Genomic DNA, 27,063 nt, shown 5'->3' with positions numbered 1-27,063 from the left:
CTACTTATGCACTGTACTTTTTGGCAATTTGTCTAAGTGCATTTGGCATCTAATAAACACATTTGAGGAGGTAATTTTACACTATTGGAGCCCCTTGTTTATTTTTGGGTATCGCTGTGTGTCCTGAGGTTTATACTCGGTGCTGGAGCCTGGAGGAATGGCTTATGAGATGCGCATCATCTGCACTACATCTCCTATGGAAATAACCGGGATATCCAAAACGTCTATTTGACCTTCCATAATAGAGGGCCCATTACGTGGGGCACATCTTGACCCTAATGTTGGTGATGTCACAAGGTGGAGGATTTTCTTGAATTTAGTTCAACACAAGCACTTCAATTCATGTCTTTATTTATTTATGTTGCTATTCAGCCTGTGTTGCTGTATTGGACTTTATGAACACGTTTGGACTTTAATGGTCTATTCCGATTGAGCGCAACTTTATTTATTTTTCACTTATTTAGTTGTAATATCTCACATTTTTTGCTACTGCTATTTGTTATTTCTTAGACAAGTGCAGTATTGTTTTCTTTTTCCTAGTTAAGTATTGAATCAGTGCCCAGAATAACAGTGACAATGTCAAACCTGTGTGATTATGTTTATTTGTGCACACATTTAGGTGAATACTGTCTGTGTGATTAATTACCCATCCTTTGGAAGACTTACACAAGTCACATAGCTAAGTTGGCATCACCTGGCACACACCCACTTTCCTTTTTGTTTTTTTGATGACAAACATTCCTTTTCAACTTAACCTAAGTCTCATAGGCTTATCGTGCAATATTGGAGTACAGAGGTTTGTTGTGACACTGATTAGCTTCCTGAGTTTTGGAAAGTATAGCAGATCAGGTTATACATTGATGGCAAGGTAAGGGGCGGTGAAACTCTGTGGGCTGGGTTTATTATTAACCCCACATCCAAGTCAAACACCTGAGAGAGCAAAAAAGAAGGACCGATTGGCACATGAGAGCAGTGTTCCCTGGACTGAAGCAGAGAAGATGGATGTCGCACCAACTAGTCCCACTGCTCCCTCTAAAAACACCATTCCAATTAATAACCCAGCAGACATCTCCGTGATTGTAATTTATTTTGTAGTGGTACTGGCTGTAGGAGTATGGGTAAGTGTTGTATTAGCTTGAGGATTAATACTGATAATATGTAAAAGGTATTGATACTGTGCATGAAATAGATATACATTATATCCACTGCGATTAAGAATTTACATACCGTACTCATGCCTTAACCATATCAGGTCATTTATGACTGGTTAAGTAACTATAAGTAACTATCTACTCATGCTGCCATTCTTTGAATGTTTTTTGCAGTTCCAGAATATCCGTCGACTCAATGCTGTGGACTCAATTTGCTTTGCAAACAGTTCCTACAGAACTGACTTTTATAAAAAAAAAAAGCACAGTAACCTATAACAACCAATACATATATTTTACTACCCTTGCTAGTCTTAGCAAGAATAGTCTTAGCTGGTGATGAAATGTAAAGTGCATATTCTTTGGGCTTTTAGTAATCCAGATGCACTACCTTTTTGCGCTTAATGAATAAACTATAGAAATATTAGGCTCAATTCACTAAGCTATTTGCTTTTTCAATGATATCCTTTATTTACAGCTACATAACCATTAGCTCTCATGGGCTCTTTTACCTTAAATAAAGAATGGTTTGTGAAATAATGATTATCATAGTTTATTTAACCTGGCTGTATTTCATTGGTTTTAACCAAAATGTATTGATTTATATTGTGCATCTTGTCAAGTTACCTCTTTAAAAGGAACAGTATATGCATAATTAAATAAATGATCCTCTGATATAACATATCTTTTACATTCACCATGGAAGATATCTTGACTGTTCACATCTTATGTATGGTTCACCCTTAGAAATAAAAGTTACACTTTTTTACTGAACTAAATGCCGTAATTTTGGCTAAACATAAAAGTATGCTTTACCAAGCTTTTTAACTTTCCCAAATTTGTTTGAAGTACCCTATCTATTCTTGTAAACAATATTGGAAGGGCAGTTTATGTAATAATTCAAGTCAGTGATTTGGGATGCAGTGATGGGTGAAGAAGGCACACCCAGGTTCTAAATGCCCAGCAAATTAAAATGAAAAAATAAAAATAAAAAATGGAGCGCTAGAAATGCAGCTAGTGTGATATGGAAATGGTTCCAAGGTCCAGGTGTGCAGTAGGCAAAGTTCATTTACTGCTGAGACCAAGATTTAGGGGTTCTTGTCTGTATCAGTGTGAATAGCCAGCTGTAGAGAGCAGAAGTGTCTCTGTGGATATGGATCAGAGAGAGAGAGAGAGAGAGAGGAACAGTGCAGTATTTCAGTTAAAATTCAATGTTTATTAAAAGTAAGATCAACTCACATTTTGGTGAGATATAATGTGCATGGCATAAGTAACTTGGGCTCCTGTAGTCCAGCTGGGCAACAGTGGTGGTCAGCAGATTCGAGCAGTGGTGGTTCCCAAGACCCTGAGACCCGGTTCACACTGGCGCGACTCGTCAGGCGACACAGCCGCCTGACAAGTCGCGTCCCATTGTAGTGAATAGAACCGTTCTAATAGGAGCGACGCGAGTCGCTCCGACTTAGAAAAAGGTTCTTGTACTACTTCGGGGGCGACTCGGGGCGATTTGCATTGACTTCTATACAGAAGTCATTTTGCAAATCGCCTTGGAAATCGTTTTCAGGTCGCCTGGCCGAGTCGCCCCCGAAGTCGTGCCGCCCCTGTGTGAACCGGCTCTCAGGCTGATGGTCACACAACAAGCATGTCAGCGGTGATGGACGGGAGGCGTGGTTGAGCTGGCATTCGGAGCATACGCGCTCCTTCATGATGAACTGTAACTTTCACCATAATATTAAGACCAGGGTTCCCCTTTAAAAAACAGGGAATCCAAATACGCAGTACGTGATCAAGTAAACAATGAATGGCATATGTGCTTTAAACCCATGGCAAATGTACTGAAGAGGTTTGTACATAAATTAATTGATAAATATGACCCCATGAAAATCTAATTTCCAGGAAAAAAAGACAGATGTGATAACATATTTGGACAAATAAGAAGCTAGGTGGTTACATACAAAAATCTGATTGTATATTACAGGCTATGATAAGGACAAGTCGTGGCACTGTAGGAGGTTTCTTCCTGGCTGGACGCAGCATGGTGTGGTGGCCAGTAAGTATTCTAATGTGTGAACAAATATAGATAGCCACAGTGGCCCTTTAAAACATATATGGTTTTAATCATGTGCTGGCAAGGCAAATACAGTAAAACCTTGGTTTAAGAGTAACTTGGTTTGAGAATGTTTTGCAAGACAAGCTCAATTTTTCAATAAATGTTGACTTGATATACAAGCGATATCTTGATATACAAGTAACGTCATGTCACAACTGGGTATAAAAGAGAAGAGAGACGTCTCTAAGTGTATCAATATGGTTACATTTATTGAATACAACCTTTAGCAACTCACAGGGTTGTTGATTATTAAAAGAGGCACATTTAAGTATGCAGGCATCCGGGGTAAAGCTGTCCACATAGACCGTCGTCCGCACTGCCATCAAAGTCATCCCTTCCACGCCGTGCTCCACGAGCGCTTCAAGCCTCGCTTTCAGGGTAGTCTTCCTGGTCACGATTGCAGATTGAAAGCGGTGAGAGCCGGCAGTGCGAAGGGATGGTCTGTGTGAACAGCTTTACCATGGAAAAATGCATAATTAGATGTGCCTGTTTTATTCATCAACCATGTGAGTTGCTAAATGTTGTACCTTTATTAAATGTAACCATATTGCTACACTTAGAGGCGCCTCTTTTCTCTTTTATACACCGTAGCTCCTACTGGATTTTGCTTCTAATCCCCTTGTGGATGGACATTTTATGGTTACACAACCTATGATTTAGCTATAGTCTTTTTATATGGGTTATAACCTAAAAGACCTATGAATAAATAGTTGTGGAACTAAACATCTGAGTTTCTATTATTTCTTATGGGGAAATTCGCTTTGATAAATGAGAGCTTTGGATAACAAGCATGTTTCCGGAACAAATGCTCGCAATCCAAGGTTTTACTGTACGCCTATAGGTTTCTACTTAAAGTATGATGATGTGTTGTATCACAGGTGTAACTGAATCTAAATGTATCAATGCATATGTTACAGGGAAGTGTTTCGCAACCTTTTTTCAATCAGGTACCCTCTAACCTCCCTGGCGGTATGATTATGTCAGGTTTTTGATGCTGAAAGCGGTACAATTGTTTTGCATGGAAATTTGGCATTTTATATTGTAGGCCTATAGGGCCAGATTCACAAAAGAGATACGACGGCGTATCTCCTGATACGCCGTCGTATCTCTGAGATCCGCCCGTCATAACTATGCGCCTGATTCATAGAATCAGGTTACGCATAGATCTCACAAAGATCCGACAGGTGTAATTGACTTACACCGTCGGATCTTAGGCTGCAATTCTAGGCCGGCCGCTAGGTGGCCATTCCATTGCGGTCGGCGTAGAATATGCAAATGACTAGTTACGCCGATTCACGAACGTCCGCTTTGCCCGTCGCTCTAAATTTACGTCGTTTCCGTAGAGATACGCCGCGTAAAACTAAGGCTGCCCTCTAGGTGGTCTAGCCAATGTTAAGTATGGCCGTCGTTCCCGCGTCGAAATTTGAAATTTCACGTTGTTTGCGTAAGTCGTCCGTGAATGGCGCTGGACACCATTTACGTTAACGTCGAAACCAATGATGTCCTTTTGACGTCATTTAGCGCAATGCACGCCGGGTAATTTTAGGGACGGAGCATGCGCAGTACGTTCTGCGCGGGAACGCGCCTGATTTAAATGGTCCCTGCCCCATTTGAATTAAGCGGGCTTGCGTCGGGCGGATTTACGCTACGCCGCCGCAAGTTTACAGGCAAGTGCTTTGTGAATCAAGCACTTACGCTGTAAACTTGCGGCGGTGTAACGTGAATGGGATACGTTACGCCGCCGCAGCGTAGCCAGATTCTATGTGAATCTGGCCCATAATTCTTAGAAATAACTCACTTAAACCTGTCCAAACCAGAGTCTAGTAGACATCCCGGGTATGATAAAGTTTGAAACACGAAATCATTTATTATAATATAATATATAACTATAAATAATTATAACAAATAATAATATCATAATAATAAAAATGATTCAATAACGTAATCAAATCAAAAACACAGAAATTTGCTCAGTTGCAGAATTGTTGCTGTCATTACTTTCAGTGTTTGATGATAAATTTCCCCACAAATCGCTATCGCTCAATTCTGCAAGTGATTCTAATTTATTATCGCTGTTTTCTAGCCGCTCTAAAACCACTTTTGACATAAAGGGACACTTTTTGGTTTCTATGGACAATCTACAGTTTCCAGGCAGAAAGAACAGTCTTTATAATATAAAAGTGCATTAAGGACACTGGGCAGACCACTAGGGACAAAGGGGATGTGTAATTATTTTATACAGTTGTGTAATCTGTAAGATTACAGTATACTGTATCTATACTGTGTTTTACTTTTTTTTAATCTTGCCCCGATCTCCGCCCTGTGCCTTGTAACGTCGCAGGGAACGGAGCTCGGAGGAACTCGAGGCACTGTGTAAATTGAGCCAGGAGACAGCTCGCTCACACAGCGGGGGGACATTGCAGGATCCAGGGGAGAAGGTAAGTAAACTCTGCCTGGATACTGCGATGCGATCCCGATTCTGGCTCAGGGATACCACTAATGGTACTGGATTTCCTCCCCGAGCCAGACTCGGAATTACCGCCAGGGAGGTTAAAAATTATGGACAATCTCGGCCATCCTTTAAAAAGGATGGAAAGACTCAATGCACCCCATTCTAAAATGTAAAAACTACTCTAATAGTTTTACATAATGCAGCAACATCCACAAGTCCAAGTAGGACACCCAACGTTAGAGGTGATTTATTCTTCCAAAGCAAATCCAAACTGGTACTGACTAGTATTCCAATGTTTCTCCATGGAGAGGGGCAGGGGAGGGTCAAACAAGGATGCTATTCAGGCGACTGACATCCTTATCAACTGATGACGCCATTGGTCATTAGGATGCCATTGTAATGGTGCACAATGAAAACATGTGACTTAGTGTAACTAAAAGGCATCCTTCATCCACACACTGGCTTGTATACAATTTGTGGGCAATTTTTAGGCATTTTGCCGAGGCACCCCTGAAGAAACCGCAAGGCACCCTGGTTAAAAAAGTCGGTTGTAGGGCACCAGAGCTCTGAGATGCCTTAATGTCAACACATAGGGCACCAACAGTAACATGAGTAGTACCTAGTAGCAGCTGCATTGCATCTTACCTTCATAAAGATCCTCAAACCCCATCCTATTATATTGTCTACGCTTGATAACACATTATAACACCTTGACTACAAGATGTCATAATGTGAAAGCACAGTATCCTTGTATATTAAACATTTTAAATGGGCTAAACGATTTCTACTTGAAACATAATGTGCCATTTCACTTACAGTGCCTTGCGAAAGTATTCGGCCCCATTGAACTTTGCGACCTTTTGCCACATTTCAGGCTACAAACATAAAGATATAAAACTGTAATTTTTTTTAAAGAATCAACAACAAGTGGGACACAATCATGAAGTGGAATGAAATGTATTGGATATTTCAAACTTTTTTAACAAATAAAAAACTGAAAAATTGGGCGTGCAAAATTATTCAGCCCCCTTAAGTTATTACTTTGTAGCTCCACCTTTTGCTGCGATTACAGCTGTAAGTCGCTTGGGGTATGCCTCTATCAGTTTTGCACATCGAGAAACTGAAATTTTTGCCCATTCCTCCTTGCAAAACCGCTCGAGCTCAGTGAGGTTGGATGGAGAGCGTTTGTGAACAGCAGTTTTCAGTTCTTTCCACAGATTCTCGATTGGATTCAGGTCTGGACTTTGACTTGGCCATTCTAACACCTGGATATGTTTATTTGTGAACCATTCCATTGTAGATTTTGCTTTATGTTTTGGATCATTGTCTTGTTGGAAGATAAATCTCCGTCCCAGTCTCAGGTCTTTTGCAGACTCCAGCTTCCTATCAATTTTAACCATCTTCCCTGTCCCTGCTGAAGTAAAGCAGGCCCAAACCATGATGCTGCCACCACCATGTTTGACAGTGGGGATGGTGTGTTCAGGGTGATGAGCTGTGTTGCTTTTACGCCAAACATAAAGTTTTGCATTGTTGCCAAAAAGTTAGATTTTGGTTTCATCTGACCAGAGGACCTTCTTCCACATGTTTGGTGTGTCTCCCAGGTGACTTGTGGCAAACTTTAAACAACACTTTGTATGGATATCTTTAAGAAATAGCTTTCTTCTTGCCACTCTTCCATAAAGGCCAGATTTGTGCAGTATACAGGGACTGATTGTTGTCCTATGGACAGAGTCTCCCACCTCAGCTGTAGATCTCTGCAGTTTGAAATATCCAATACATTTCGTTCCACTTCATGATTGTGTCCCACTTGTTGTTGATTCTTAAAAAAAAAATTACAGTTTTATATCTTTATGTTTGAAGCCTGAAATGTTGCAAAAGTTCGCAAAGTTCAAGGGGGCTGAATACTTTCGCAAGGCACTGTATACTGTAGCTTGGAATGTCAGCTCACACGTAAGCTATCAGGAATTATCAGTATTTTGTGCTCGTATCTGCTTTAAAGGATACATGAAGTGAGAAAGCAAATAACTGATATGGCATTTAAAGACCAGCTCCACCCAAAATTATATTTTTGTTTTAAATGGGAACTATTTAGGGGAATCATTCCATTTTTAATAATGCATGATTCCAATTGCAAGACTCATTTATCATTTGATCAAGTGTTGATCAATCAGGAAAAGTGGTGTACACCATCTTATATTTACAACTATATGCTTTGGAGTAGAAAAGCCTGCCTCCTAAAAGCATTCTTCAGATAAAGACCCTTGTTTTCTGGGTAGAAGCCATGGTCTGTTTACAGAGGTCCAACACATCCTCTGTTGAGTCAGAGCTTTAGCTTAGAGACCTTCAAAGTTTAAGTTCCCTGATAATTGGAGAGCTCTAACTCTGTAGACCTCTGCAGAGAGACTGCTGCTTTCATGCAGATAGTAAGGGCTCTTTCACACGGAGCGGACCGTTTCTGGGTCCGCTCCGTGTGTCCGCCGAAGCTCAGCGGGGATCCCTGCTGAGCTGTCGGCGGATAGGGCGGTCCCCGCACACAGTGCAGGGACCGCCCTGTCTCTGCTCCGCTGTCCCCTATGGGGGACCGGATGCAGATGGTCCGTCTGTCCGTCTGCATCCGGTCCGTTCCGCCGAACGGAAGAAAAATAGGGTTTCTTCCGTTCGGAAAAGCGGAACCCGACTGATGCGGACGCTAGCGGATGCTCCATCCGCTAACGGACGCGTTCCCATAGGGATTCATTACAAGTCCGTTAACGGACTTGTAATGAGCGGACGAACGGTCCGCTAGTGTGAAAGGACCCTAAGGGTCCTTGTGCAGCATGCTGGCAGGGGGCAGGCTTTTTTACTTAGGCTATGGTATTTTATTAAAGGAAATTAACTGTAAGGCCCCGTACACACGACCGAGGAACTCGACGTGCCAAACACATCGAGTTCCTCGGCGAGTTTAGTGTTGAAGCCGCCGAGGATCTCGGCGGGCCGACTTTCCTCATTGAACAACGAGGAAATAGAGAACATGTTCTCTTTTCGGCCCGACGAGTTGAAAAAGTGTACACACGACCGAGTTTCTCGGCAGAATCCAGCTCCGACCGAGTTTCTGGCTGAATTCTGCCGAGAAACTCGGTCGTGTGTACGGGGCCTTAGACTTGGAACACCTTTTATTTTAAAGCACCTGGATTGTACTAAGTTTATTTTTTAACTCAGCGAAGTCTTTTATTGAAAGAATTCACAGATAAAAATTAGAAAGTCATGCCAAAGAAGATACAACATACGTAAATATATCACAATTCAATATCCCAACAATAGTCCTACTGTACCCATTCAACTACGCAGTCCGTTTTTGGTACCATTATATACATGCCCAGCCTGCAATACAATCATAACTATGCCACACATTAAACTACAAGTCTAAAATTAAGTAGACAGGTATGTCAAGCCAGGGAGACCACACCGCTTGGGATTTGTTCTGGTATCTTCTATGCTTGAAGATATATTTCTTCAGGTGTAATGTATCCACCATTGCAGCCATCCACTCTTACCACAAGAGAAAATCAGCTGAATTTGTTTCCTGGCCTGGAACAAAGCATGGGCCAACACCTGTTTGGTAACATCCTCTACCGGCGGTTCTTTCAAGATGCCCAGGAGACAGGGTTTAGGATCCCGTCTAATGGCGACTTGAAATACCCTATTTAGAGTATCCAGGACTTTCCCCAGAAGAGGCGTAGTTTGTGGATGAGGTCACCGTGGTCCCTAGAACATCTAGCACAGATAGAGTCCTCTCTAGCCCCCATTTTGAAGAGTCTTGCTCTAGTAAGAGTCATTGTGCGGCCCCCCCCGCCCCGCAGATTGCAGAGTCATTGTGCGGGTTCTCCCCCCCCGCGATTGCAGAGTCATTGTATGGGTTCCCCCCCCCCCGCGATTGCAGAGTCATTGTGCGGGTTCCCCCCGCGCGATTGCAGAGTCATTGTACGGTTTCCCCCCCCTGCGATTGCAGAGTCATTGTGCGGGTTCTCCCCCCGCAATTGCAGTCATTGTGCGGGTTCCCCCCCCCCCCCGCGATTTCAGAGTCATTGTGCGTGTTCCCCCCCGCGATTGCAGAGTCATTGTGCGTGTTCCCCCCCACGATTGCAGAGTCATTGTGCGCTTCTCCTCCGGCGGTCAGATCATGGGAGAATGAAGAGGAGAGCCGCGGATCGCGGAGTGGTATAGCCCGCTGTAAGAATTTATATTTCCTCTGCTCTGCTCGTTCATACAGCCCCGCCTCCTCCTGACCCCGCACCTGTATTAAACAACACATCCCAGCATTGGACCCCGCATTCTGTCTATCACAGGTGCGGGGTCAGGAGGAGGCGGGCTGTATGAACGAGCAGAGCGGAGGAAATGTAAGTTCATACAGCGGGCTATACCGCTCCGCGATCTGCGGCTCTCCTCTTCCTCCGTGTTCTCTGCCATCGGGAGAATCGCTGGGAGAACAGCTCCTGACCCCGCCCACCGCAGTGCTTGCCCCTCCCTCCCACTCCCAGGCAGCCCAGCTCCTCGCCAGAACTCGTTTTTCACTCGCAAAATGCGAGTATGCGAGTGCAAAATTTGAGGTCTGCACTAGAGCAAAGTATGTCATTTGGACAGTTCATTAATTTTTTGTCCAGTTAATGGGCACAAATCGAAAATTGGTTGTGATGTTTTTGAGCCGAAAAAAAATTAAAGATTAATATGTTTCTCGCCCCTTAAAAAACTGAACTGTTGGAACTGTGCATATGTTAGCCAGAAGCAAAAAACAAACGGGAAACTGCTTCATTTATGCCCATTGAATGTTTTATTTTTCCAAAATTGGTCATTACATGATGGCAATATCATTTGCTCTCATGAGTATGTGTGTTTGTTTTTCGAAAACACCTTCAAACTATTTTTTGACTGGTGCATGGCTAGCGTAAGCTAAGGATAGATGGATTCCTGGAAGTAAATGCTACATAAATCATCTGCCCTTACTCAAGATGGACTTGGGCAGAAATGCTAGGGGGGTGTTATTTAAAGTGATTTCTCAGCAAAATAAAGCATGGACACATTGATGGATATCCGTGTTTGCTCTGAATATTAAAAATGTATAAATAAAGTTTTTGGTTTGTGGTGCTCAGTAGCAGCATAGTTCCACTTTAATAATGGGAGTCGGCAGAAATTGTTTTTATTCAATAAGCTGTGCAGGGGCCGGTGCAAGAATTTTTGCCAACTCAGGCAAAGGTGCATTTTGCCGCCCCCCCCCCCCCGGCAAGCACGCACAGGGCACAACACATCAGGGTACAGTGCACATCAGGGCACAGCACATCAGGGCACATGAGGGCACAGTGAACATCAGGGCATAGCACTTCAGTGTATAGCACACCAGACCACATCAGGGTAAAGGGCACAGCACATCAGGGCACAGGTCACAGTACATCAGGGCACAGCACATCAGGGCAGACGACATTGAGGCACAGCAGACTGGGGCACAGGACATCAGGGCATGGGACATCAGGAAACATGGCACATCAGGGCACTTGGCGCACATCAGGGCATATTGGCACACATCGGGGGATATTGGAGCACATTGGGGTATATTGGAGCACATTGGGGCACAGCGTTTACCTGGCAGCCAGTATGCAGGAAGCATCTGTGATAAGTTCTCTCTCATGTCACGCTGCCCCGGCGGCCTCTCCTCTCTTCTTGTCCATCCCAGATAATGTCATAAGCAAATGGGGATGAACGAGAAGAGAGGAGGGGCCGCCGGGGCAGCGTGACATGAGAGAGAACATATCACACACAGTGTGGCTGCAGCACTCCCCTCTCTCCCTCCTTCTCTACACTTCACACACAGCAGGCATCTCCCGCTGTGTGTATCGGAGCTTAGTGTGAAAACTTTGGCCATGCTGTGAGAAAAGTCCCGCCCTCCTCCTAGATCAGCTTGTGTGATAGACGCATTGTTCTGCCTATCACACAAGCTAATCTAGGAGGATGGCGGGACTTTTCTCACAGCGCGGCCAAAGTTAACACACTAAGCTCCAATACACACAGCGGGCGATGCCTGCTGTGTGTAATCCTGGAACTCACAGAGACAAGAGAGACACAGTGACACTGTCAATTTTCCGCCCTGTTCCCTGGCGCCGCAAGGCAAGTGCCCATGTTGCCTTGTGCTAGCGCCGGCCCTGAAGCTGTGGGGAAAAACCTCTTTACACAGTGCATCTTCCCATACAAAGTGAACAGCCCATAGCCTCTGAACTATGAACACAGCTTATTTATTTCTTTACTCCCTTTAGTAGCGAATCAAACAAAATGTTTTTTCCCCCTTTTTCTTGCATTGTGCTTTTGTTTTTAGCCTATACACATATACTGTAGATGCTAAACAATAGTAAACCTATCTTTGTTGAATTCTGCAGTAATTTCCTTGGGCGTACATATAGCAGGGACGTGCAGTGAGGCAATGGCTAGTACCATTTTCGGATATTATATTGAACATTATATTGAGATGTTCAAAACTTGGAATATTGTTTTAAAACCTAACCCTGCTTTAAACTTCGCACAACTTAATGCCTGATCTGTCTGGTGTGTTCCTTGGCCTTTATGGTGTTGTTTATTCACTAAGGTTCTCTAACAAACCTCGGAGGGCTTCACAAAACAGCTGTATTTATATTGAGATTAAATCACACACAAGTGGACTCTATTTACTAATTAGCTGACTGAAGGCAATTGGTTCCACTAGATTTTAGCTAGGAGTATCAGAGTAAAGGGAGCTGAATACAAATGCACACTACACAAATTGAAAACCACTACTGCGCATGTGCGAGTCGTGCTGCGCGATCTCGCTGGTCCCTGCTGTCTTTTGGGACATGTGTGTCTCCCAGAAGACAGCGTGGGGGAAAGAGGAGGGGCCGGACATGCTGCGATCTATGCCCGGAAGTGGGAGAAAATACCTGGAAGGTGCCAAATTTGACACCGGACGGGGGAGGATTCCGAAAAGCAGAAGTTCCATTTTTGGGTGAAACTCCGCTTTAAAACAGAAAGTGATTTCCTTTCACAGGAGCTGATTCCAGTCTGTAACTCGGTGACTGTTATGTGCAGCTAAGGGGGTCAAATACAAGAGTACATGTATCTGGGAATGAATGGGTCTCTTTGTTCTCTAGAATAAAATGTACAGTACAAGCAACTCCTGTCTTTTCCAAAGAAAACAATGGCATTACTTATGTCACTATCCTAGAGCCTTGTTTCCACAATAAATATAGTAAATGATCTCAGTTATTGATTGAAATTCATTTTATGTAGTACAGCAGTTATTATATTTTTTTCTTAAAATTAGCAGTGACAATTGGATGAGGTTATACTTGTACAGACCTTGTGTCAATCTTCCCTGTGTGGTGAGCTGCAGGTAAACGGTATGAACAGGAATGTTCATTCTGTGCAAAATTTCAAGATAGCTTCCTTGTGTCTCCCACAATCATTTATGCCCAGATTATGCAAAAACTAGATGAGCTCATCACTGGGTATACATCCAGAAAATCCAGTTATTTCTCAACTCTCCACTTCTGACCAAGAGAAAAGCTCACAATGGTGGGTGGAGATTAGGAAAGGTTTCAGTGAATCTAACCACAAGCCTTCAGGTCGCATTCCAACATGAAAATGTTGTTTTCCTAATTAGTAAGAGAAAGCATGGCCACAGAGAGATACATGCTTACTTTTCGGTGACTATAAAAAGTATGGATACAATATATTCAGGGTCATAGCTGGCTAATTTTAATCGATTACAAATTTCAGTATGCCTATCTCCTCTCATATATATTTACATGCTGTCTGCAGGAAAATTGAAGCTGATTGGCATACTGTGATGTTATTAATGAGACCCTGTCCCATGGCCAGTGACGGAAAAATTGTCACTTGCAAAGTGCACAATCTATTTGCCTTTAGTAAATCAACCCCAGTGGTACTCTCTGCATCTCATTGCTGGAAGAATTCAGAGCTACAGTTAGTAACCCAAATTACCCGAGTGTTCACTGAAAGGTCTGGTTTGGCGGTGTCACCTAGTTTTTTCCTCTGGTTTTAGTTCAGGTATACATTTCTACGTAATTATGTTAACCTGCCTGGCGGTATTCCCGAGTCTGACTTGGGGTTAGATTCTCCTGCTGCGAGCGGTAACCCCGAGTCAGACTCGGGATCGCCTCGCTGGATCCACAGGGAGTGTTTACTTACCTTGTCCCTGGATCCAGCGATGCCACCGCGCTGTGGGAGCGAGCGGGACCTCGCTCGATTCACACAGTGCCTCTGTGTGCCGTCGATCTCCGTTCCCTGCGAAGTTACGACGCACGGGAGCGGAGAACGGCGACAAATTCAAAAACGTAAACAAACACATTACATACAGTATACTGTAATCTTATAGATTACAGTACTGTATGTAAAAAATACACACCCCCCTTGTCCCTAGTGGTCTGCCCAGTGTCCTACATGTACTTTTATATAATAAAAACTGTTCTTTCTGCCTGCAAACTGTAGATTGTCCATAGCAACCAAAAGTGTCCCTTTATGTCAAAAATGGTTTTAGATCAGCTAGAAAACAGCGATAATAAATTATAATCACTTGCAGAATTGTGCGATAGCGATTTGTGGGGAAATTTGTCATAAAAAAAAATAATAATGACAGCGACAATTCTGCAACTGAGAAAATTTCAGTGATTTTGATTTGATTACATTATTGAATAATTTTTATTATAATTATATTATTATTTGTTATAATTATTTATAATTATTTATTATATTATAATTTATCATTTTGTTTTTAAAAAAATGTCATACCCGGGATGCCTATTAGATTCTTGTTTGGTCAGATTTAAGTGAGTTATTTCTAAAAATTACAGACCTACAATATAAAAGGCCAAATTTCCTTGCAAATAATGGTACCGCTTTCAGCACCTTTTTTCTGAAAGAATCATACCGCCAGGGAGGTTAATAGACCAGTTTAGAAAATATCTAATCCAATATTCAATGCTTATCTGGAAGATCATTCTTTTGATATACAGTATATGCATCAATATTTACTTCACAAATAGTTATGGTACATGGGATTGGATTATTTCCTTTTTTTTCCATCTTGGAATGCAATTGCTCACTCTATTAACCAAATATTTTATGGCTTGCTTGAACTGTGGTTTTTCACACCATATATACAGTGCCTTGAAAAAGTATTCACACCCCTTGACATTTTCCACATATTATCATGTTACAACAATTCTGAAAATGATAAATGTTTTTATTTTATTTTTTACAATTAAATATGTGAAAAGTGTGACATGCATTTGTATTCAACCCCCCCCCCCCCCCCCGAGTCAATACTTGCTAGAACCCCATTTCACTGCAATTACAGGTGCAGGTCTTTATTGGGGATGTCTCTACCGGCTTTGTACATCTAGAGAGTGACATTTTTGCCCATTCTTCTTTGCAAAATAGCTCAAGCTCTGTCAGATTGGATGGAGAGCATCTGTGAACAGCCATTTTCAAATCTTGCCACATTATCTCAATTGGATTTAGGTCTGGACTGGACCCTTCTAACACATGTATATGCTTTGATGTAAACCATTTCATTGTAGCTCTGTATGACCTGCTGGAAGGTGAACCTGCGGCACCAGTCTCAAGTCTTTTGCAGACTCTTAGGCCCCGTACAGACGAGCAAACATGTACGATGAAACCGGTCCGCCGGACCGTTTTCAGCGTACATGTCTGCCCGGAGATTTCTGTATGATGGCTGTACTCACCATCATACAGAAATCCGCGCGTACTCGATACGCGGTGACGAGGCCGTGCCATCGCGGCGGTGACGTGCAAGGCCCTGGCAGTTCAATGCTTCCACGCATGCGTCAAAGTCATTCGACGCATGCGAGGGATGGCGGCCGCTCGGACATGTACGGTAGGTCTGTACAGACGACCAAACATGTCCGACGGACAGGATTCCAGCGGGCATGTTTCTAAACATGTTTAGAAATATTTGCCCGCTCGAAAAAGGCCCGGCGGGCAAATGTACGGTGGAATCCTGTCCGCTCGGCTGTACAGACGACCGAACATGTCTGCTGAAACTGGTCCGCGGACCAGTTTCAGCAGACATGTTCGGTTGTCTGTATGGGGCCTAACAGGTTTTCTTCTAAGATTGTCCTGTATTTGGCTCCATCTATCTTCCCATCAACTCTGAAGAAAAGCATTCTCACAACATAATGCTGCCACCACCATGTTTCACGGTGGGGATGGTGTGTTCAGGGTGATGTGCAGTGTTAGTTTTCTGCCATACACAGCGTTTTGCTTTTAGGCCAAAAAGTTCAATTTTGGTCTCATCTGACCAGAGCACCTTCTTCCACATGTTTGCTGTGTCCCCCACATGGCTTCTCACAAACTGTAAACAGGACTTCTTATGCCTTTTTTTCAACAATGGCTTTCTTCTTGCCACTCTTCCATAAAGGCCAGATTTGTGGAGTGCACGACTAAGGCTGCTTACACACGATCGGTCCATCCAATGAGAATGGTCTGATGGACCGTTTTCATCGGTCCAAACCGATCGTGTGTGGGCCCCATCGGTTAGTTATCCTTCGGTCAAAAAAATAGGAACTTGCTTTAAAATTGAACCGATGGACGCCTAACCAATAGGTCAAAACCGATCGTTAGTATGCAAAAGCATCGGTTAAAAACCCGCGCATGCTCAGAATCAAGTCGACGCATGCTTGGAAGCATTGAACTTTGTTTTTTTCAGCACGTCGTTGTGTTTTACGTCACCGCGTTCTGACACGATCAGTTATTTAACCTATGGTGTGTAGGCACATCAGACCATCAGTCAGCTTCATCGGTTAACCGATGAGAACGGTCCGAAGGACTGATCGTGTGTACGAGGCCTAATAGTTGTCCTGTGGAGCTGAGCTGTGAATCTCTGCAGCTCCTCCAGAGTTAGCATGGGCCTCTTGGCTGCTTCTCTGATTAATGCTCTCCTTGCCGGGCCTGTTAGTTTGGGTGGACAGCCATGTCTTGGTAGGTTTGCAGTTGTGCCATACTCTTTGCATTTTCGAATGATGGATTGAACATTGCTCCGTGAGATGTTCATAGATTAGGATATGTTTTTTATAACCTAACCCTGATCACAACTTTATCCCTGACCTGCCTGGTGTGTTCCTTGGCCTTCGTGATGCTGTTTGTTCACTAAGGTTCTCTAACAAACCTCTGAGGGCTTCACAGAACAGCTGTATTTAAACTGAAATTAAATTACACATTTTACTAATTAAGTGACTTCTGAAGGCAATTGGTTCCACTAGATTTTAGTTAGGGGTATCAGAGTAAAGAGGGCTGAATACAAATTCACGCCACACTTTTTTCACACATATTTATTTGTAAAAACATTTTGAAAATAATTTATAATTTTTCTTCCACTTCACAATTATGTGCCACTTTGTGTTGGTCTATCATATAAAATACATTTACGTTTTTGGTTGTAGCATGACAAAATGTGGAACATTTTAAGCGATATGAATACTTTTTCAAGGCACTGCATCTGCCTTGATGGGTGTTTTACTGTTATTTGACTGGTCGAGAAAGCTCCTTAGTTGCAGCTGAGATCTTAACCGCATGTTGAAAGTCCATTCTGCAGTGGTAATGTTTTTTGTTGGGGATTGCAAAGGTGTGAATATATGTGGTTAATGATTTGACGTGATTGTGTGCCTAATACCTGTTATTCAGATTAATAATTTATTTAAATACGATTATCCCATATCTTCCCAGAGTTCGTAACACTTACTGCAGAAATATCTTAACAGTTACGTGACAGATTGACAGAGATCCAAACAATTCCAGGGCTATATAAGTTATGTGGACATGGGTACATTGTAACCAGAGTTATGTATACTGACTTTATTCTCTTGTCTTTCTTCTATGTACTAGACAGAAATAGAAAAACAATTTTGAAAAAGAGCCAAATTTCTTTAACACTAGGGGGTTTATTTATAGAAAATGTGCATAGTAATTCACTCAGTGAAAGTGCATGTACATTAAAGACAAAACATATACATACAATAACACTGTAGCTGTATATTGTAACATGTCAGGAATTTATTTATGCAAGCATTTTGGGCTTGATCATACTAGGTGCCCCTAGTGCATCATCACAGTTTATTCCCAGGGTACACCAGCATCTGTGGGATTTGTGCTACTTGCTTGTGTGAATGAGCCCTAGGGTTCACACTGGTATGACACAACAGTCGTACTACTTTGGAACCAACTTTTCCCTGCGACTTGAAGTCCAACATGCGTCCGACTTCAATTAACAGGGATCCAAATTAGATCCCCGACAATACCAGGCACTATGTCTGGTATGAATCTTGAAGGGGAACTCCACGCCAAATTTTAAATAAAAAAAAACGGCATGGGTTCCACCTCCAAGAGCATACCAGGTCCTTTGGTCTGGTATGGATTTCAAGGGATCCCCTTACTCTGAAAAAATGGCGTGGGAGTCCCCCCAAAATCTATACCAGACCCTTATCCGAGCACGCAGCCCGGCTGGTCAGGAAAGGGGGTGGGGACGAGTTAGCGCCCCCCCCCCCTCCTGAACCTTACCAGTTTGCATGCCCTCAACATGGGGGGGTGGGTGCTTTGGGGCAGGGAGGGCCCTGCACCCCCCACCCCAAAGCACCTTGTCTCCCATGTTGATGAGGACAAGGGCCTCTTCCCGACAATCCTGGCCACTGATTGTCGGGGTCTGCGGGCGGGGGGCTTATCGGAATCTGGGAGCCCCCTTTAATAAGGGGGGCCCCAGATCCCGGTCCCCCACCCTATGTGAATGAGTATGGGGGTACATTGTACCCCTACCCATCTGGGGGGAAAAAAGTGTCACAAATAAAACACACTACACAGGTTTTTAAAGTAATTTATTAGGCATTATTATGATTTTTAACCTGACTGCGACATTATGGTGGATACATCGGACACCTTTGACGCTATTTTGGGACCATTGTCATTTATACAGCGATCAGTGCTATAAAAATGAACTGATTACTGTGTAAATGACGCTGGCAATGAAGGGGTTAACCACTAGGAGGCGAGGAATGGGTTGATTGTGTCCTAGGGAGTGATTCTAACTGTGTGGGGGCTGGGCTTACTGTGACACGACACTGATCGCTGCTCCCGATGACAAGGAGCAGACTATCAGTGTCCTTTCACTAGGCAGAACAGGGAGATGCCTTGTTTACACAGGCATCCCCCCCGCTGTGCAGCTCCATTACACGATCGCAGGACACTGGCGGACATAGAGTCCACGGGTCCAATAGGCGCAGTCACGGAGCTCGAGGCAGGGGCGCGCATCGTGCCCGCACGGCGTGAAATTAAAAGTGATGTATATATACGTTACTTTGCGCAGCTGTGCCATTCTGCTGACGTATATGTACAGGTGGCGGTCGGCAAGTGGTTAATCTCTCTGGCGGTATTCCCGAGGGTGGCTCGGGGGGAAATTTCCATACCAAAAGCGGTAACCCCGAGCCCCACACAGTTTCGCATCGCAAAATCCATGTAGAGGTTACTTAACTTGTCCCCTGGATCCTGCGATGTCTCCCCGCTGTGACGTGCCGCCGTATCTCGCTCGATTCACAGTGCGGAGCTCCGTTCCCTGCGAGCGTTGTGACGCACGGGGATGGAGTTCGATGCCAAATTCAAAAAGTAAAAAAAAAAGAATAGATACAGTATACTGTAATCTGTAAGATTACAGTACTGTATCAAATAATTACACATCCCCTTTGTGCCTAGTGGTCTGTCCAGGGCCCTGCATGCAGTTTTATATTATGAATACTGTTCTTTCTACCTGGAAACTGGAGATTGTTCATAGCAACCAAAAAGTGTCCCTTTACATCAAAAGTGGTTTTAGAGCAGCTAGAAAACAGCGATAATAAATTCGAATCACTTGCAGAATTGAGCGATAGCGATTTGTGGGAAAATTCGTCATCAAACACTGAAAGTAATGACAGCGACAATTCTGCAACTGAGCAAATTTCAGTGTTTTTTATTTGATTACATTATTGAATAATTTTTATTTTTATTATATTATTATTTGTTATAATTATTTATAGTTATTGACTATATTATAATTAATGATTTTGTGTTTCAAACTTTATCATACCCGGGATGTCTACTAGACTCTTGTTTGGACAGATTTAAGTGAGTTATTTCTAAGAATTACAGGCCTAAAACGCCAAATTTCCATGCAAAACAATTGTACCGCTTTCAGCATCAAAAATCTGACATAATCATACCGCCAGGGAGGTTAAGGAGTACTTAGATAAGCTGATACTTACAGATCAGCCCAAAAACCGAACTGGTTTATGTCCCTCCTCTTGAGAGAGACACCGCATCACTGGTTTCACATTGTTTTTCAAACATGCAAGGTAGGCAGGAGTCCTCTGTGACTCCATTCACACTTACTTCTCATATCCTGTTTAGGTTTTTATTTTATTTTATTTCTTTTTTTTTTCTACATAATCCACATTTTTCACATCAACTTCTTCTAATTTCATTTTTTCACATACAGTACACTTTTTTCATGTTTCTCTACTCTTTCACAATTCATTCATTTCACACACCACTTACCATGCAATCATTATCTCCCAGATTGGTGCCGATTGTTACTAGACCATCTATCCTCTCTGGGATTGCATTGTGATGACTTGACCTGACAACTAGCCGACCCACTGATTTGGTTTGGGTTTCCTACCTCAGCTCCAGGCCGGGCATGTGATGGGGACCCCCTCTCCCATATCTAAATACTCCTTAAGGGAACTTTTTTGGATCCTTCAGAAAGTTTCCCCTCCGTCATTCTTATGAAGGGTTTATTATATTTATATATATGATTTTCTGTAACTACAGTGAATGGATTTTTACATCCATACTCCTGATGAGTGAACGTGATTCACGAAACGTGTCAAGTTTTTCCATTCATGTCATGCCAAGACACTTCGACTTTCATACAGCATGTACTCAGTTGTATGTATATGTATAATTATGTATCATCATTGTATACAGTGTATATGTTCATGGTATACTTTTACCAGCCTTTGTATATGGTTATGTTTATGTATTGAAAACTTTATCGTGCATTTCTAGACCACGGAATTGCGTTTGATACAGTGAAGGTTTTGTCATATATAATATATTCCATTCACTTTTTTGCAGCAATAAGCCTCATTTAAAGTCCCATTCTTTTTTCTTTGTTTTTGTTCTATATAGCCAGGGATGGAGGCCTTTTACTGTGGACAGGGCAGGTCACACTTCTCTCTTCTTTTAAAGCACTATTAGTTGTTTTTCTTTATATATGCACTTTGGATACTCCAAATCACTATAAGCCATATCTGAGAGGACAACAGCAAGGAATTTCAAATCCCAGGAGGCTAAAAAGCTTGTATTGATCTCACCTTATTATAGAGATCAGACTCCCTCAGGTGAGATTGTTCCTGGAGGGGGGAGCACTTGAAGGTGATCTGTTGAGTGATTTTTGAGCACTAATGAGAAATGGAGCACTCGTCTGAGCTGTCTGAGCACTAATTGGGAGTAAGAAGCACTCTGTGGGATATTGAAGTTCTTAATGGGAGGCTGCATCTTTGTTTTTTCATCACCATTATTTATACAGTTTCTTGCATGGACAAATCCGTTGTTTGCACTGATTTGGTTTGGATTCTTTTATGACACATACTTCCATTGTTGCTATATTTAATCTGCAATATGCTGCTTATATCCTACATTAGACATGTGCAGAATGGAAAAATGTGTTTTGTTTCGGATAGATTCTTTATGTTACTAATTTAGTTCCGTTATGGAATTTGTTTAGTTTAGTTTCTGATTTTTTTTTTCGTTTTCGTTAAATTTAGGTACATTTTTATTAAAATTTGTTTAATTTATTAATTTTCTAAAGAATTCCAACTTTTCAGAATGATTAGAATTCGCATTGGTCGAAAAACGAATCGACCGATTCAAATTCTGTGTGAAGAAATAGCTGGTTGTTAAGCAGTGGGCCGGGAAGCCGGCCGCCCATGTCCTTAACAACCATGAGCATCATATGTCAGCGGGCTTCCCCACTGACAGATGAATGTAAAGATAAAGAATGCTAGCAATTGCCCGACAATAGAAAAATGTTTTAAAAAATTAAAAATAATCAATGCCAGACCCTTATCCGAGCATGCAGCCTGGCAGATCAGGAAAGGGGGGTGGACGAGTAAGCGCCCCCTCTTCTGAACCATATCAGGCCACATGCCTTCAGCATGGGGGGGGTGGGTGGGTGCTTTGGGGCAGGGGGGGCTCTGCGCCTTCCACCCCAAAGCACCTTGTCCCTGTGTTGATGGGGACAAGGGCCTCTTTCCGACAACCCTGGGCAGGAAGGGTTACAACCCCTTTAAGTACCACCAAAAGAAAGCTCTGTCTGTGTAAAAAAAATGATAAAACTTTCATATGAGTACAGTGTTGCATGACCATGCAATTTTCGTTCAAAGTGCGACAGCGGTAAAAGCTGAAAATTGGCCTGAGCAGGAAGGGGGTATAAGTGCCCAGTAAGCAATTGGTTATTTCAGAAAATTATAGGTTTTGTAAAACCAAATGGTAAAAGCAAATTAAATTTTGAAGTACTTTCGAACAATATTCGCCAAGTATAAAAATATAAAAACTCCCAAATATTTGCCAAGTCATCGAATGTACTGAGATTTTTTGTATGAATATTCATGTGAATGGTCATTCAAAAATCTCCTAGTATTTGGCAAGCTAAGGCTAAAATTCATGTTTTACTACAAAATAATAATTGCAATTTCTCTGCAAAAACCAGCAAGAAACTTGCTGGGAGATATTTTTTTGCCGAGGAAACTGGTCGTGTGTACATTTTCGTCGAGGAAACTGTCGAGAAACTCGACGAGCCAAAAAGAGAGCAAGTTCTCTATTTCCTCGATGGGAATGGAGAAACTTGCCTTGTCGAGTTCCTCGACAGCCTAACAAGGAACTCGACGAGGAAAAACGCCCGTCGAGTTCCTCGGTCGTGTGTACGAGGCTTCAGGTGCAGCAGTTTTTGTAACGTGTAACAAAACTGTCTCTTGAAATTTGCAGAACTCTCCAGTAACATATATTTTGTTAATGAGAAGCGATCTCTTGTAACATTGTAGACTTGTAAATTGTAATGCTGGCTTTCGAAGTGGCAACAATAAACTCAGTTGTGGGCAAGGTTTGCGATTAAAACTCTGCAGGTAGAATCAAGGTACTAGTATAAGCAGTTTTATACTAAGCTGCTGGTAAGGGTTGGGGGCATAGGCATGCACAGGAGGTGCATAATCACTATGTGCGATGCCAACCCCCCCTACTGCCCAGGCTTCCCCCGTTTTGGCCCCCCACCCCACAATGCTGTTGGCTTCCCTCCTCTCCCCCCAGCTGCTTTGGTGGATGTTTCAGGATGGAGAATGTAGGAAGAGGCTAGTGAATATGTAATTTATCAGCACCTTCCTTTTCTAAATGAACAAAATCTCTGTGTTCATTTATAACTTAAAGGGGTTGTAAAGGTTCGTTTTTTATTTTCTAAATAGGTTCCTTTAAGCTAGTACATTGTTGGTTCACTTACCTTTTCCTTCGATTTCCCTCCGCCGCTCGGAGCTTTTACTATGCTTCAGTTTGTGAATGAACAGGTAGCCGCTCAGCACAGAGCTCTTCCTATTCATTCACTGTCCAGTACAACTGAGGCTGTATAATAAGGACATGTGTGTTTGAGCTTTGGGGTGCACACCCTAATACAATAGGTTGCATGCACCTATGGTTGGGAGTCATGAACAAACAGGTCACCTTCTGGTTATTAGAAGCTGACACATTGAGTTCTTTAGTTAGTATTATTCAAAACATCCAATTAGCTTTTCTTGTCATGTTTCCAGCCCAAATTAAAAAACAGGGATGAAATGTGCTGCATTTTAAATTCTTAAAGTGGATGTAAACCTGAAAAAAAGGTTTTTATTAAAGACTTCTACCTGGTACAGTAGAGGATGTCAAGTCATCTGTGCTCAGTCTTGTCACGAAGAGTTAATCCAGCTCTGAGCAATCCTCTAGTCTTTTTTTAGTAAGATAAAAAAATTACACACAGATAAGTTTGTGTCACCACATCCCCCACTGCTGTGACTGACATCTAATTTCTTTATCTCATGAACGGCATTAGAGAGAGAGTGTTACAATTCCAGCTTCCCATCCCTCCTCCTTTCTTCTCCAGCTCTCCCAGGATTGGCTACTCCACACCTCAGCATGACTGGGCATGCTGAAGTCATGTGGTGCCTTTTCTGAGTTTTGACTGGATGTTACTCAAAACTCAGGAGTAGGAGAGTGTAGAGGTGGTCGGGGAGTCTTGTGACAACACGACTCCGCCCACCGAGCAAAGAGACCCACCCACTGTTTCCGGAGTTTTGCGGGGCTCCTACTTCTGAAGGGGGTGACATTTGCAAGGTAGGGATACATGCAGGAGGTCTGCATGTATATATACATTAAAACTGTGCCATTCGTTTATACTGGGTGAGTGGTGGGTTTTCATCCACTTTAACTAAATATATTCTAAATATGCTTAAAAGGGCTTCTGGGTAGTTTAAAATCTAGAGACAAGGGGGCAGATCCACAAAGAAATTACGCCGGCGTATCTATTGATACGCCGCGTAATTTCAAAGTTCCCTCGTCGTATCTTTGTTTTGTATCCACAAAACAAGATACAATGGAATGAGGGATCGATCCGACAGGCGTACGTCTTAGTACGCCGTCGGATCGTAGGTGTATATTTACGCTGGCCGCTAGGTGGCGTTTCCGTCAAATTCCACGTTGAGTATGCAAATTAGCTAGATACGGCGATCCACGAACGTACGTCCGGCCGGCGCATTTTTTTACGTCATTTGCGTTCGGCTTTTTCCGGCGTATAGTTATAGCTGCTATATGGTGGCGTACTCAATGTTAAGTATGGGCGTCGTTCCCTCGTCAAAATTTAAATTTTTTACGTCGTTTGCGTAAGTCGTTCGCGAATAGGGATTTGCGTAGAATGACGTCACCGTCGTAAGCATTGGCTTGTTCCGGTTTAATTTCGAGCATGCGCACTGGGATACCCCCACGGTCGGCGCATGCGCCGTTCAAAAAAAAAGTTGTTTATGTCGGGTCACAACGTATTTACACGCCCCCATCACATCGATTTGAATTGCGCGCCCTTACGCCGCCAAAGATACACTACGCCGCCGTAACTTATGGTGCGCATTCTTTGAGGATTCGAAAAAAAAAAGTACGTTACGGCGGCGTAGTGTATCTTAGATACGCTACGCCCGGCGGATATATGCACCGCTGTACGTGGATCTGCCCCAAGGTATGTACATCTCAAGTATTAGGCTTTTACAAAGTATGTAATGTTAATCTAAAGTTCTTTAAAAAATGTTATGTATAATATATAATGCTGTTTTTATCATGTTTTCAGATTGGAGCGTCCCTCTTTGCCAGTAACATCGGAAGTGGGCACTTTGTTGGTCTGGCAGGTACCGCAGCTGCTGGTGGGATTGTAATTGGAGGCTTTGAATGGAATGTAAGTTATTGTAACACACTTGTGATACTGTAATACTGTACTTCCCTTAAAGCGGAGGTCCACCTGAATTTTTTTTTTTAAAAGCCAGCAGCTTAAAATACTGCAGCTGCTGACTTTTAAAAAATGAACACATACCTGTCCAGCGCGCCCGCGATGCCGGCAGACGAGGACGAGCAATCGCTCGACTCTGCCGTCACCATCCTCGGTGAGGGAATCAGGAAGTGAATCCTTGTGGCTTCACTGCCCGGTTCCCTACTGCGCATGCGGAAGTAGCGCGGCGCGTCGTCACTGGTCCCCGCTCTCTCCTGGGAACAGTGGGCCAGATCCACAAAAACCTGACGTAACTTAAAAAATCCAATTTAAGTTACACTGCCTTAAAGTTTCTACCTAAGTGCCTGATCCACAAAGCACTTATCTAGAAATTTCAGGCTGTGTAACTAAAATTCCGCCGGCGCAAGGCGTTCCTATTCAAATGGGGCGAGTCCCATTTAAATGAGGCGCGCTCCCGCGCCGGCCGTACTGCGCATGCGCGAAGTTACGTTACGCCGAGTTTTGAGGATCGCGACGGCTTAAAGTTGCGTCGGGGAAAAAAAAAATGACAGCGGCATGCATTCCTGAGGGAGAACTCCATGCCAATTTTCAAAGAAAAAACCGGCATGGGTTCCCCCCCCAGGAGCATACCAGGCCCTTAGGTCTGGCATGGGTTGTAAGGAGCCCCCCCCACGCCGAAAAATTGACGTAGGGGGTCCCCCTACAATCCATACCAGACCCGTATCCAAAGCACGCTACCCGGCCGGCCAGGAAGGGAGTGGGGACGAGCGAGCGCCCCCCCCCTCCTGAGCCGTGCCAGGCCGCGTGCCCTCAACATGGGGGGGTTGGGTGCTCTGGGGCAGGGGGGCGCACTACGGGCCCCCCCACCCCAGAGCACCCTGTCCCCATGTTGATGAGGACAGGACCTCTTCCCGACAACCCTTGCCATTGGTTGTCGGGGTCTGCGGGCGGAGGCTTATCGGAATCTGGGAGTCCCCTTTAATAAGGGGGCCCCCAGATACCGGCCCCCCACCCTAAGTGAATGGATATGGGGTACATCGTACCCCTATCCATTCACCTGGAGGCAAAAAGTAAAAGTTAATAAACACACAACACAAGGCTTTTTAAAATATTTTATTATTCTGCTCTGGACGCCCCCCCTGTCTTCGTTATTAGCTCTTTTACCAGGGGGGGCTTCTTCTTCCACTCTCCGGGGGTCTTCTCCGCTCTCCGGGGGGGGCTTCTTCTTCCGCTCTCCGGGGGGGGGGCTTCTCCGGACTCCGGGGGGCTTCTTCCATCTTCTCCCCTCTTCCGCTCTTGACTCGGCGAACCCCGGTTCTTCTGCAGCTCTCCGGTGCCTTCTTCTTCAGCGCTGGCTGCCTGCTATGTTTGTGTGTTAGCTCGATTTCAAACAGGCAGCCAGCGCGGTCTTCTGTGGCGTCAGGGTCTTCTGGTCTTCTGTTCTTCCGATGTTGCCTCGTCGCCTGTTGTCGCTGTAATGATGGAAGCGCGCCTTGCATCCCATTTATATAGGCATCACCGTCCCATCATGCTCCGGTAGGTACCCACGTGGTGGGTGCACGTGGGTAGGCACCCACCACGTGGGTACCTGCCGGAGCATGATGGGACGGTGATGCCTATATAAATGGGATGCAAGGCGCGCTTCCATCATTACAGCGACAACAGGCGACGAGGCAACATCGGAAGAACAGAAGACCCTGACGCCACAGAAGACCGCGCTGGCTGCCTG

The 27,063-nt window shown here is 43.6% G+C and overlaps 1 protein-coding gene across 1 annotated transcript in view; it reads left to right on the top strand.

Moving 5' to 3' along the window:
• Nucleotides 1-924: 924 nt before the first annotated feature.
• The window catches only part of SLC5A1 (solute carrier family 5 member 1), a 99,664-nt gene continuing 73,525 nt past the window's right edge, over nt 925-27,063 (top strand). Inside the window, exons 1-3 of the mRNA XM_040349645.1 lie at nt 925-1,118; nt 3,124-3,195; nt 25,179-25,283. Coding sequence (XP_040205579.1) covers nt 999-1,118; nt 3,124-3,195; nt 25,179-25,283 — 297 coding nt within the window. The 5' untranslated portion in view covers nt 925-998. The remainder of the gene's footprint in view (nt 1,119-3,123; nt 3,196-25,178; nt 25,284-27,063) is intronic.

The sequence above is a fragment of the Rana temporaria genome, chromosome 1, assembly GCF_905171775.1.
Source record: "Rana temporaria chromosome 1, aRanTem1.1, whole genome shotgun sequence".
NCBI classification, from domain to species: Eukaryota; Metazoa; Chordata; class Amphibia; order Anura; family Ranidae; genus Rana; species Rana temporaria.
This window is presented reverse-complemented; position numbering and strand designations above follow the sequence as displayed.